General features: G+C 39.3%; 1 protein-coding gene across 1 annotated transcript in view; it reads left to right on the top strand.

Moving 5' to 3' along the window:
- LNX2 (ligand of numb-protein X 2) overlaps window positions 1–13,137 on the top strand; it is a 34,543-nt gene extending 21,406 nt beyond the window's left edge. Inside the window, exons 6-9 of the mRNA XM_034665006.1 lie at window positions 2,550–2,727; window positions 5,575–5,806; window positions 8,889–9,047; window positions 10,843–13,137. Of these exons, the coding sequence (XP_034520897.1) occupies window positions 2,550–2,727; window positions 5,575–5,806; window positions 8,889–9,047; window positions 10,843–10,978 (705 nt within the window). The 3' untranslated portion in view covers window positions 10,979–13,137. The remainder of the gene's footprint in view (window positions 1–2,549; window positions 2,728–5,574; window positions 5,807–8,888; window positions 9,048–10,842) is intronic.
- The last annotated feature ends 238 nt before the right edge of the window (window positions 13,138–13,375 follow it).

Genomic DNA, 13,375 nt, shown 5'->3' with positions numbered 1-13,375 from the left:
TCAGAATGATGGCTATGAAAAGCAGTTATTGTTTCGAAAAGGAATTTCAGTAGGAGTTGTTCATGTAGCTGGTCCTTGCTTTACAAGTTTACGTATATATATACATATTCCTAAAGAATTATAATGTAAGGCAAAAGTTGATAATTGACTCTTTTATATCAATGAAATTCTACAATAATTTGAAATATGGGTGTCGAAGACAACATTATAATTTTAAGACAGTTTTAAAAACTAATCATTTCAATATTCATATAGAGAACTGTTTATGTCATTTTATTTGTTTTGGGCACATGTATTTTTCTTTTTACTAGTTCTTTTTCTTTCATTTTCTGTGGCAGTGTTTTAAATAGGTACTCTACAAACCTAACTGGTTGGGACAACCACATGAAATGTACTTCTAAGCATTAATTTAGCAATTTACTGTTAACATACAGCATTTGTTATGTCAAATTCTGATTTAGAAAAATAAAGGTCTCCTAGGGAAAACAAACACAAATTCACAAAAACAACCTGTTCAGAGGATAATCATTGTTAAAAATTAAAGTGCACATTAGTCTATTAAGCCTCTGCATAGCTGCTTGGATCAACATTCATATGGTGTCAAGCTCTCGGAAGTTTCCGTCAAGCCTACCAAGGGTAATCTGTGAAGTCTGGCTAAAATGCACACATTTCAGCCGTATAGAGGAATAAGACAGCTACCTCTAATTGACGAAATACCTGACAGCCAAAACTGTTAAATAAATGTACTCACAGCTGAGTTTACCCGGACTGTCTTCATAATAACGTGGGTCTTCCCCGGTTTTGAAGGATGCTAGCATAGATGTCACGTGATAGGATACCGTAAACTTTAGGTGTTTACAGATACTCTGCGAGGTCAAATTCTAGGAGCTCCAGGCTGTTTACTATAAGTAGTTCCCTTAATAAAATGTCAGGAGTATGGTTCCAGGACCAGATAAGAGCAGACGCACCTGGAGTTCCAGGGCTTGATTAACAGACACGTACCTGCCAGCTCTCAAGTAGTATCACTAAAGGAAATGGTACAGTTCTGTAAATAGAATTCACGTAGTTCTGTTGTTGATACTGTTAATCGTAGTTCTGTTGTTGATACTGTTAATCGTGTTATTAGTTATCTCGTTATCTGCAGTATGCTCTTACAGTTGATAAGCGTTAGGAACCTTTTGAGACATTAGCTTCCATTGTTATGCTTAATGAGATGCATGTGGTAGGTGTGCATGTAATCAGTATATCTGTAGCACATCGTGCTATATGAACATACACAAACCATATATGAATATATGTATATATGTGCATACACGCTATATATATGTAATTTTTAACTTTCAAGTTCAAATCCCAGTGTAGTCACGTATAGCTGTATAATTTGGGGCAAATTACATGACTTTTTTTTTTTTTTAAATATTTTTATTTATTTATTCGACAGAGATAGAGACAGCAAGCGAGAGAGGGAACACAAGCAGGGGGAGTGGGAGAGGAAGAAGCAGGGCTCATAGCAGAAGAGCCTGATGTGGGGCTCGATCCCACAACGCCGGGATCACGCCCTGAGCCAAAGGCAGACGCGCAACCGCTGTGCCACCCAGGCGCCCCTACATGACCTTTCTAAGGCTGTTCCCTCATCTGTAAAATGGGGCCAACAATAGGGTTTACATTCAGGATGATTGTGAAGATTAAAATGAAATAATGCATGTAAAGCCATTCTCTTTACACATAGTAAATCTTCAATAAATGTTTAGTTGCTGTTGCTGTTTTAATATTAATATTGCATATGTACACCTTGTTTTTTTATTGAGTTCTAATTAGAAAGAAAAGTGATGTTTTAAATTCTCCTTTTCTTCTAGGAGTATCTCCATAATAAGTAGCAACAATGTCAGTAAAAATTGCTTTTTCCGAGAAGGTAGTTTGTTGGGAATTTATTTCTCTTCATTAACTTTTCTTCTTCAAAAATTTAGTTATTTCATATCCTTCTAGCTTTCCATGAAGGTTTTGAAGATCAGTTTGCCCCTGTTTCATGATCGAGCATTCTGATAATCCTCATGAGTAAGAAACAGAAGATAGAGCTGTAGCTTTTTTTCTGGCAGTTAATGAAATCCGCACTTTACTTTTGTAGTATTCTGTCAACATTTCTTTCAAAGAATAGAGGAGAGAGATGGAAATAAAATTAATTGACTTGTCTTCAGAATCTTAAAACTCAAATGCATTATTTACGTTCATAGAGTTGATCATATCTTGGAGCCCAAGATAATTATACAAATGATGTGCCTATTTTATTTTGACTTCCATATGTCAACAGTCCTGAGTTTTTTCCGTTCCATAAATAGTCATATGAAAATACAGCAGTCCAAGGTTTGACATTGTGATCCCCAGTGTTTGGTGTCATGTTTGTACCATGGAGAACTGTGTATTAACTTCTATAGTAAATGATTTTAAAAATGACTTTATCATTGCCATGGTACTTTTTCCTTCAGTTTAAGCTGTCTTTACTTCAGCTGTGTATTATTTATTATCCAATAAATTTTCCTCTCATGTGTTAGGATCTTACCCAGTGTGTTACATGCCAAGAAAAACACATTACTGTAAAGAAGGAACCACACGAGTCCCTGGGGATGACAGTGGCTGGGGGCAGAGGAAGTAAGAGTGGTGAACTGCCCATCTTTGTGACCAGTGTGCCACCGCATGGCTGCCTTGCACGTGATGGCCGCATCAAGAGAGGTAAGATAGGGTCGTGAATAGTTTCACTACATCGTCTCAATCTGCATTCAACTCATGTTTTAAAAAATAACAAATATCTACAAAATTTTCTATTAAACATGACTTTTTTTAATCCTTTAAAATGTTCCTTCCATATATAAGTGTAAAACCTCTCTATAAGGTTAGAAAAACGCCTAATGTGAAGGAAGATTGCTGCAGTTTGATGATGTTTCCATTGTTCTCTAACATTCACTCAGATCGTTGGATTATTTTATGTTGGAAAAGACCCTCTAAAAAGATTTACCGCTTCTCACATCATGGCAGACTGGATACTCTGAAGGACTAAAATAACAGATGTCGCCTATATAATAAAGTACCTATGTGGGAGGGGTCTCACAGAAGAGGTAGAGTGAAAGACAGTCTTAATAAAAAGGCACAGTGTTAGGGATTAACTCACTCATAATTTCACATTCTCTGCCCCACCCCCATCAGTACTGTACAGTTTGTAGTGGGAGGGGTGGTAGTAGTAAAAAGAGCATTCTCCATACATGTGGTTTGTTCATATGGGAAAGTGAGTCTTGAAAGTTGTTTTTCTAAGAATGAAGTTGGATCCCTACCTCACATCATATGTAAAAATTAACTTAATAGTGGATCCAAGACCTAAAAGTAAGAGCTAATAAGACTTTAAAGAAAACATAAACATAAATCCTCATGACCTTGGATTAGGTAATTTATTAATCGGTGGTTTTCTTAGATGTGACATGAAGACACAGGCAACACAATAAAGAAAATAGATAAACTGGACTTCATCAAAATCACAAATTTTTGTGCTGCCAAGGACACCACCAAGAAAGCAAAAAGATAGTGAAAGTAAAGAGGTAGCCCATAGAACAGAAGAATATATTTGCAAATCATTACATCTAACAAAGGACTCCTATGTAGAATACATAAAGAACTCTTACAATTCAATAATAAAAAAGACAGATAACCTAGTTTTTAAATGAGCAAAGGATCTGAATAGACATTCCTCCAAAGAAGATATACAAACAGCCAAAAATCACATGAAAAGATGCTCAGTGTCATTAGATATTAGGAAAATGCACATCAAAACCACTTCATACCCAGTGGGATAAATACAATAAAAAAGACAGTAACAAATATTGGCTAAGATGTGGAGAAATTGAAACTCTCAGACATTGCCAGTGGGAACATAAAACGGTACAGCTGTTTTGGAAAACAGTTTAGCGGTTCCTCAAAAGGTTAAAACAGGGTCACCACATGACCCAGCAGTTCCATTCCTAGAGAGATGAAAATGTACATCCCACACAAACACTTGTACATGAAGGTTCACAGAAATATTTTTCATAATAGTCAAAAAGTAGAAATCGTCCAAACGTCCACTACCTGGTGGATGGATCAACACAGTGTGTGATGTCCATGCAGTACATGTTGTTGGGCCATAAAAAGGGGTGAAGTATTTAAAAAAAAAAAAAAAAAGAAGTATTGGCACAAGCTACTATACGGCTGAACCTTGAGAACATTAGCTAAGTGAAAGAAACTAGTCACAAAAGACCATGTTGGTTGCATTTATACGAATGTCCAGGATAGGCAAATCTGCAGAGACATCAAGTAGTTCAGGTTTGCTCTGGGCTGGTGGGGGGGTGGCGGTGAGGAGGAAAGTGACCACTAATGAGTACAGGGCTCTTGGGGGGAGGGATCCAAAAATAATGTGTGATGGCTACACAACAATGTGTTTGTACTGAAAACCAAAAATTGTATACTTTAAAATGAGTGGAGTGAGTGGTATGTGAATGATACCTTAATAAGGCTGCTATTTTTTTTAAAATGTTATTTGCCCAATTGTGGAATTTAGGGTAATTTTGTTTCCTTCTGATTATTTTATTATGTTTTCCAAGTTTTCTACAGTGAGAATGTTTTGCTTTAATAATCTGAAAAATAAGGGGCACATGGGTGGCAGTCGTTAAGCATCTGTTTTAGGCTCAGGTCATGATCCCGGGGTCCTGGGATCAAGCCCTGTGTCAGGCTCCCTGCTCAGTGGGAAGCCTGCTTCTCCCTCTTCCACTCCCCCTTCTTGTGCTCCCTCTCTTGGTGTCTCTCTGTCAAATAAATAAGTAAAATCTGAAAAAAAAAAAAAAAAAAACCCTGAAAAATAAATGATGAATTGGGAGAGAAGGACTTTCCATAGACTTTCTTGGTACCTGCAGAACTAATCTTTTCCCTCCTAACCTTTGATATAATCCTCGTTGCCCTTTTTTTTTATTATATTACTTGGCGGGGCAATAAACACTTTTTTTTCTTCCTCAGGCAAGAGAAGATATTCAAATCACGAGTTTCATTTCTTTGTGTAGGCCCAAGGATTTCTTCTTATTAAGTATTCTGACATGTTCATGCTGAGTATGCAAGGCTATCTTTATAAAACTGTGTAACTATAAAACAGGATATATTAAAAATTCATTTCTAAGAGCAAAGGATAAGATAATCTTTGAATAAGAAAGAACTGTAGAAATCACGGAAGCCCAAAGAAGAGAAATGAATGTGCCCAGGGCTTACACATAGCAAAACTAGGTCTAATGATTTGGACTTCCAGTCGAATCACAGTGCCTCAAGCCACACTTTGTCCTATATATGATGAAATTATCTTGAAGTTTTGAGTTGTTTTGGAATGTTTTCCATGAATTGGATTTTTCCTCGGTATCCTAAGAATGACAGAGAAGTAAAAAATGGTCGTTTACCTTACATGAGTTATTGGAACTAACCTTTGTTGATTAATTTACCAATAACAGGATGTACAGGGAAGGTAATGACTTGGTAGCTCATCTCATTTTTCTTGTTTCTTCTTGTGGACAGGTGATATATTGCTGAATATCAATGGCATTGATTTGACCAATTTAAGTCACAGTGAGGCCGTTGCTATGCTGAAAGCCAGTGCTGCATCCCCTGCTGTTGTCCTGAAAGCACTTGAGGTCCAGATTGTGGAGGAGGCAGCCCAGGCCACCGAAGAGCAGCCAGACACCTTCAGCGAGAATGAGTATGACGCCAGCTGGTCCCCGTCATGGGTCATGTGGCTTGGGCTTCCAAGGTACTGACAGCATTTCAGTGGTTTCATGGAATAACCATGGTAACAACCTTTCTCATACACAGTAAATTCACCCATCCGGGGCGGGGAAGGTCCTAATCAGGTAAAAGTGGCAACAGCATATCAAGTTACAAAAGAGAATGGTATTTTTTCTTGGGTTATTATATTTTAAAAGGTAAGTGTAAGGGGCGCCTAGGCGGCTCAGTTGGTTAAGCATCCAAATCTGGATCTCAGCTCAGGTCTTGATCTCAGGGTTGAGTTTTTTAAAAACCTTTTTTTAATTTTCAAAAAATTAAAACATTTTTAAAAAATAAATAAAAGGTAAATTTAATAAGAAGAGCTTTAGTCTTTAATAAAAAGACTTACTGTATCAGTTTGTAAAGATGAGTAAAGCCATCTGTCTGTTACCATTGACAAGGTTCTCAAGTGGACCAGCTGTGAGATTTGGGTGTTCACGCTCTTACTTTAGAAAAGCTGCCATTTACCATCATGCGTTCTGATACATGCTTAGACTTCTTGTGCAGTTTTCATCAGAAAAACCAGGTCAAAGTGTGGGGCCTTTCCCTATTCCCGAAGCTTTTCTAAAACCCCTTTCTTAATCCTTTAAACTCTCCCAAAAAAGGCAGGATGTAAAACTCAGTTTTTATTGGCCAAGAGAGTCTTCGGGCCAAACCATCGGTGTTCAATAGTAGGTGCTCCTCACCACTGCAGTGAGAGGTTCGCCGCTTCAGAATCGTCGCCAGCGAAGACAGTCTAAACTTGGTCATTGTCTGGTCACGACACTGTTTGCAACCCCCTGATGCTGGTTGTATAATTTGGTATTGAGATAGGAAGGATGTGTATTACTGTCTTTGTTTCCAGATCACTTTGGATTCCTAATGTGTAGAGGAATCCTAAAACTGAACTATAATGAAAGATTTGGACTTGGAGCCAAGTATGAAAATGACTGATTTTTTAAAATAAAAATAAACAGTAAGAGGGCACCTGGGTGGCTCAGTCGGTTAAGCATCTGCCTTCGGCTCAGGTCATGATTCTGGGGTCCTGGGATCGAGTCCCACATCAGGCTCCCTACTCAGTAGGGAGTCTGCTTCTCCCTCCACCCCCCCTTCTGCTCGTAATCTCTCTCTCTCTAATAAATAAATAAAATCTTTAAAAAAAAAAAAAAGAATGCCAGTTTCTGAGCCATATAGCTTCATTTGGATGTAATTTGTAATAACTAGCATTTGTATAGTGCTGTATGGTTTATTTAAAAAAATACTTTCACATGAAGCATAGCAGAGAAAGCAAGGATGAATGGAATTCATTTGTCAGTCACCTAACTTACTGACTTGTCCTCTTGGTTGAAAAAGACTAAAAAGGCCTAAAACTGTAAAGAATTCGTGTCTCAGGGACCTGTAGGGATAGATTCAAATGGTGGCTGTGAAACTGCAGATGTGCTACCTAATGGTGAGATGTCTGCCATCAGAGGGAACTCATTTATCTTGTTAAATACTCAGCCCAATACATTGATCTGTCACTTAAAACCTAGCATGTCAGGAAGGCCCCTCCCACACTAGTGGGTGAGAAGTGGTCTCCCCCGCTGTGCAGTGGCCAAGCGGGGGGGGGGGGCACCAGTGCCGGTGGCTGGGCAGACGCGGGCGCTCTGCTGCGCTGCTGCTCCTTTTAGTTCTCGGTAGCTGGTTTCCAGCCTAGCTTTGCGCTCAGCACTTTACATCTTGTGTTCAGAGCATTTTCAGGTGTACCAGGAAGGAATAATAAATGTTTCAGATGGAAAATACAGGAGATAATAAAATCTGTTTTGGAGGTTCCTCTTATCAAAAGAATATCCGTCAATCAAAGGTCACTGATCTGTGGAATCTGGGAGGTCTTCTGTTGTGTGCACAGCTGTAGCCACAACCACGTGTCAGAAGGGCCGCTACTCTGTGGGTACAGGAGACTCCGTCAAGCAGGTTTCACGTCACACGGGGTAGCGGCTCTGCTCTTTCTGAAAAGGGAGGTTCTTCCCTTTGGCTAGGGGTGTACCAGACAGCGGCACACCAGACGAAACAGTTATTTGTTTTGTGTTGGGTTGCTTTTGATTGTTTTTTGCAGAAGATTCAGAATAATGAAAATGACCTACTTCTTCTCTAAAATACCAGGCTAATGCCTGGGACCCTGCTCTATGCCAGAAGCCTTTTTAAAAGCCCTTTCGTCTTGGTGAGCTAAGAAAACTGGACCAGATCAAAAGTTGTAGCATTTCGTATATCGCTTACAGAACTGGCTTTATTAAGATATCTTTTTCATAGATTAAAAACAGGAAACCTTGCCTTAGATGACTTTAGATCCAATTTCATCTAAAAATGAAAGATACTTCTTTCTTATAAAGAGAGATTTTTTTTCTATATCATTTAGGTGGGGTTTTTTTTCTATTTTTAAGTTTTTATTCATCGAGTTCTGACGTATCACGTCCTCAAAGCTGACAGTGGCATTTTAACTGAAGCATCTCAGTGTCCCTGACAAAAAAAAAAAGGGGGGGGGGAGAGATGATTTTCGTTAATGTTTTCTAGACTGAGTTCTCTATTTTGTCAGAGTCTCCCTTAAAATGAGTGCATTTTAAGTGAAGGAGGAAAGAACAATGACTCCTCACATAGATTAAAAAGAGAGAAAGTTTTCGACCTTTCTTTCATTTGAGTGCTGAGATTAGCAGGACTAGATCACTTCTGTACCACCTTTTTGTAGATACAGACTTTGTAGATACAGATGGGTACCCAAACTGAGGACATTGTTCACAGTGCAGAGAGCAAATACAGACACAGAACCATTTTATACGAATTTCTGTGGTGTGACTTGTAAGCAGGTGTGTTTAGCTCTGTGTGTGTTTGTGTGAGAAAAGAAGACGGAAGAACGTTGGAGAAATTCCAGTCTACCTAAGACTGAGTCTGTGCTAGAAAACGGGTTGTCAGAATAATGTGTTTGGAAGGAAATAAAGTAGCTTTTGTTGGTTTCGCAGCAGTGATAAGTGTAACATGGTATGGAGTTACAGCAAAGGTGAACAGGGTATAAAAGCCTCCTAGTAATTTTTTCTTGATCTTTGTATTTGTTACAGTGCCCTTCATAGCTGCCACGATATAGTTTTACGAAGAAGCTACTTGGGAAGTTGGGGCTTTAGTATTGTTGGTGGATATGAAGAGAACCACACCAATCAGCCTTTCTTCATTAAAACCATCGTCTTGGGGACTCCTGCTTATTATGATGGAAGATTAAAGTGAGTCTTGTGATATCAGATAATGTGATTCATGTTTATTGGGCGGGACGTGATCTTGACCAGGGGTCAGCTCCAAACCCAGCCTGTCCTTTCTCGTAAATGAAGTTTTCCTGGAGCGTGGCTGCATCCGTCTGTTTACACATCCTCTGTGGCTGCCTGTGAGCCTCAGTGGCCGTCTTGAGTCATTGTGACAGAGGCCATGTGGTTCACAAAGACTGAAATATTTGTTTACTAAGTGGCCCTTTACAGAAACAACATGCTAGCTAGATCTAGACCGAAGCATCGCTTTGACCGTGGTGACGCTGATAGCTCTGTTTTGTTAATCTGATGACAGGGATCAAACCTGAGTCATCTGATTCGACACACTGTGATATGACAGCCAGCTCTGAGTAGTCGTTCCACACGCCCCCCTTAGGTCCAGTCCTGTCATTAGATGACTGCTCTATTTTTTCCTCCACAGCACTTATGTCTACCTAACATTATATTTATGCAAGCTCCGTGAAGGGCGAGGGGGGGGGCTTTGTTGCATTTATTGTTACATTCCTGGCCGCCATCACAGTGCCCTATGTAAATAACAAGGTCTCAATAAATATTTGATGAATGAATGTGTGAGAGCTGCCAGGCACAGTGCTAAGTGCTTGGGACTATATTATTGAATCTTCTTAATAGCCCTGTCAGGTAAGCGTTGTCGCTGCTATTCCTGTTGGATACACGAGATAACTAAGTCTTAGAAAGATTAAGAAACTTGCCCACAGTCAAACAGCTGGAAGTGGTTGACCCTCCAGGGCCTGGGCTGTTAACCCGTCTGCTGGGCAGGAAGTCCCCAGCCAGCCTCATGCAGCCTCTTTCCTTTATCAAAGCCCAGGCCTGGGAGGAGAAAGAGGTGCGAGATCAAGTGGTCTACAGACTGAGAGGAAACGGATTAGTGTCAGGTCTTAGTGCTTAGCTTTTTGGTGGAAGAGCCAATTCTTAAACAGTAAATATTGACTTATTAGAGTGCCACACAAATGGAGACTGTATACTGACCACAAAGACAAAGTGCCATCCGAATGGTCTTGTAACACGTTGATCAGAGTCAGTATGCTCCTGGTCAGTCTTATATTGACAGAAATGGGTGAAAAAAATGAGTATTTTAGGCAGAAGGAGTAGGGGGGATATGAAGTAACCACTCTCCTAGCTAAGTTCTTCGGCCAGTCTGGGTCTCAGGTAATTAGTTTATAATTCGCATTCCACCTACTTCCCAAAGAACTGAAGTAGCTAACAATAGTAAAGAGCAGAAATCATAAAGGATAGGAAGGCCTTCAGATTTATCATGCATCTGTGCTAACCCTGTCGGAGGACAGCACGCATCAGCAGCTGAAAGAGGAGATGTGGGTCTTATTCTCAACGTAACTGAACCCGCAAATGTATGAGCTCTATGAGCCCTGAGAAAGTAGTCGAAATAATAAGCAGCCCCCTCCAAATGCATTATTTAGTGTTCCTTAAAGAGGCAGCACATTTATTCTCCTAACTACGTTTTGCTTAAGCTTACATGAAAATTACTCTGCTTGCCCTCGAAATCACCCAGCAGTTAGAGGAGAGGTCAGCCCAGGGGTGGCCGTGATTGGCAAGGGAAGGCCAGTATAGGCTTAAAAATTGCCCCAGATGTCTTGCAAAGTAGAAAATATACCCTCACCATTGACAGCTAATTGTTAAGTGAAACTATGAATTTCATGCTAAACAGATCTCCGCTAGGATAATGTTTTCTAATCCCATGAAAATAGTTAGCAGTCCGTTTCTGTTTGTCTTTGTCCAGATGTGGAGATATGATCGTAGCCGTCAACGGCCTGTCAACTGTGGGCATGAGCCACTCCGCGCTGGTTCCCATGCTGAAGGAGCAGAGGAACAAAGTCACTCTGACGGTTATTTGCTGGCCTGGAAGCCTGGTGTAGGTTTTCAAATCGGTTTTGAGTCAAACGTCTTCCTTTTTAGGCTTTGGAAAGAAACCCCTTTCACTGTAATGTGTTTCTGGTTAAGGGCTGCAGACACAGCTGGTGTTGGCAGGGCCCCAAACCACTGGGATTGTCCTTTGGTTTTAGGAAAATGGCTTTCCTCAAGTTAGCCACGTTTCTTTTAGCTTGGAAACAGTCTTCCACTAACCCTTGTAAGTTCATATTTTCAAAACTCAGACTCTCCGTTGTCAGAATGTGACCTGAAATAATGAAAGAAGTGTGTGCAGACTGCGATCCAGCCAGCTGGGTTAGAGGACTTGGGGCAGTTCTTTGTTTTCCCTAACCGAATCAGAGATTGAGCTCCGCGCCTCAGCGCTTATGCCAGGGAAGCCTGTGCAACCAGCGCCATGAATGGATACATGTTCAGTTTAGCTGGTAGCCCTTCCCCATTTTTTTTCCCATTGGTGCCAACATTTCAAAACTTCATACTACTTATAAAGTGATTTTTCTGACTTGTTTTATTTCTCTTTTAATCCCTTAGTACTCGTAGATGTAGATGATGAAGACAGAAGTCTCACTTGACTAAAGAACTTAATAAAAAATTATGTACCATTAATTAGAATACTAGATAATCAAAGATCACGTTTTCCCTTGACAAAGGCATTTGGGAGGTAATTATAGTTTGCTGCTGGAGATGGTAAAAGCCACACTTACTTGCAGAAGTCCAAAAGCATTCAAGATTCCTTTCCAAAGGAATGTTTTGTTATGCAGGGAAATTTTGAAGCAGTTTTTGCTAAAATTCATTTTCTAGAGTTTGTATTGTACTTATCAGCAGTCTTGGCTGAACATGCTTTTTGTGATTTATGCAGTTAAACTAAAGATGAAACCGTGTTGCTATTCCACACGCATCTATATCGCAACTCAGTGTAGGAGAAGGTATACCTTTTTTATTTCATTCCGAGAAGAGCCTTCAGTGTTCTAGAAATCCTTATTTTTTCCCCATTATTTCTTGTGAACGTAATTATTTCAAGAAAAAGACTGAAAAGTCCTGGATTTTTATCTAAAATAGTAGGTTTTAGATGTTAATATCTTTCAGTCAGTTCTTGGTCACTAGGCTATTTCTTATTTTTCTAAATGTTTTTGAAAACTACAACCAGCCCGTTTTGTTAGTCCTCCATTCCACTCGATTGTCTCTTGGAAGAACGCATAAGAAGTGAGTAAGATCAGAATTTCTTTACCTTCTTAATATTACGCATACTTGAAAAGAGTTTCTCTTAGAAACCTAGTTCAGAATCTGAGCTCATTTACAAGTGACCTCTGTAATAAATGGTAGTGATTATCAGAGAATGTATTTCGAAAATACTACACTATATTATGAAGCATGACCACTTTATTTTCAAACTAGCAATTGCATTGCTAGGGCTTATTGTGTCTGTAGCATGTCACTGATTATTCCTTTTAGTTTTTTAGTGATTTTTTTTTTAAGCATATCACTTTTGAATAAATAAGAAATGGCAACAGTAATTGCTACCGATTTGTTCAACCCCTTAGCTACACTGTATGGTCAGCGTAGAACCAAGATACAGTGGAATGCCCCATACAGTATATTACTGTTGTGTGATGATTGGCTTTTGAAGCAATTTGGTATTGAAATGCTTTGATATTCTAATTGACATGGAACAAGTTTTTTTTCCTGCTCCCCAAATAGAATTTTATATCCTACTTTGCTATTTTTTTAAACATTTTGTAAGAATGCGTCATTTCTTGGGGGAGTGGCCATCCATCAACAAATATCCTGATGGCTACTTTGTTATATATAAAATACTTACATTGAACCTGGGGATATAATGAGTATTTTGAAAGAAGACACTTTTTTCGACATTATTTTTATCATGGAAATCTCAGACTCAGCTTAAGCTAATTTGGTTTTATTATAAAACATGATAGTTTTTGGTCAGAATGATATTTGGTGATGGAAACTTGTTCATAATTTATTGTTACTGTTGAAATATTGAATTTTTCTCATCTTAAGCATAAATAGTTCAAATATTTTGATTTGTTCTGTGCCTTCAGTTTAAATTATTTCAGGATTTTTCAACTGTGTTTAAATAATGGTGTGATAATCATTTAGGATGGAAATAAAAGTCATCCTTTCCATACCGGTGACAGTCTCTTTTCTTGAGTGCAGACGTTGACTCGACTCGGTATGCGATCTTTGTGTTTGTTCATGGCCCAGCAGGCTGCCCACAGCCTTGGGTCCTGCTTCCACACATGCGCCTGTAGTGGCCCTTCTGTACGTGGCCACGGTGCCCCATATTGGGAGGCATAGCTTGAACACTGCCCGTCTAAGCTTTCTCTGGCCCATGCTCCCCGCTTTCAAGAGAATTATCCTCTGTT

Source organism: Ailuropoda melanoleuca, chromosome 7, assembly GCF_002007445.2.
Source record: "Ailuropoda melanoleuca isolate Jingjing chromosome 7, ASM200744v2, whole genome shotgun sequence".
NCBI lineage: Eukaryota > Metazoa > Chordata > Mammalia > Carnivora > Ursidae > Ailuropoda > Ailuropoda melanoleuca.
The sequence above is the reverse complement of the archived record's forward strand: the minus strand, read 5'-3'. Positions and strand labels throughout refer to the sequence as shown.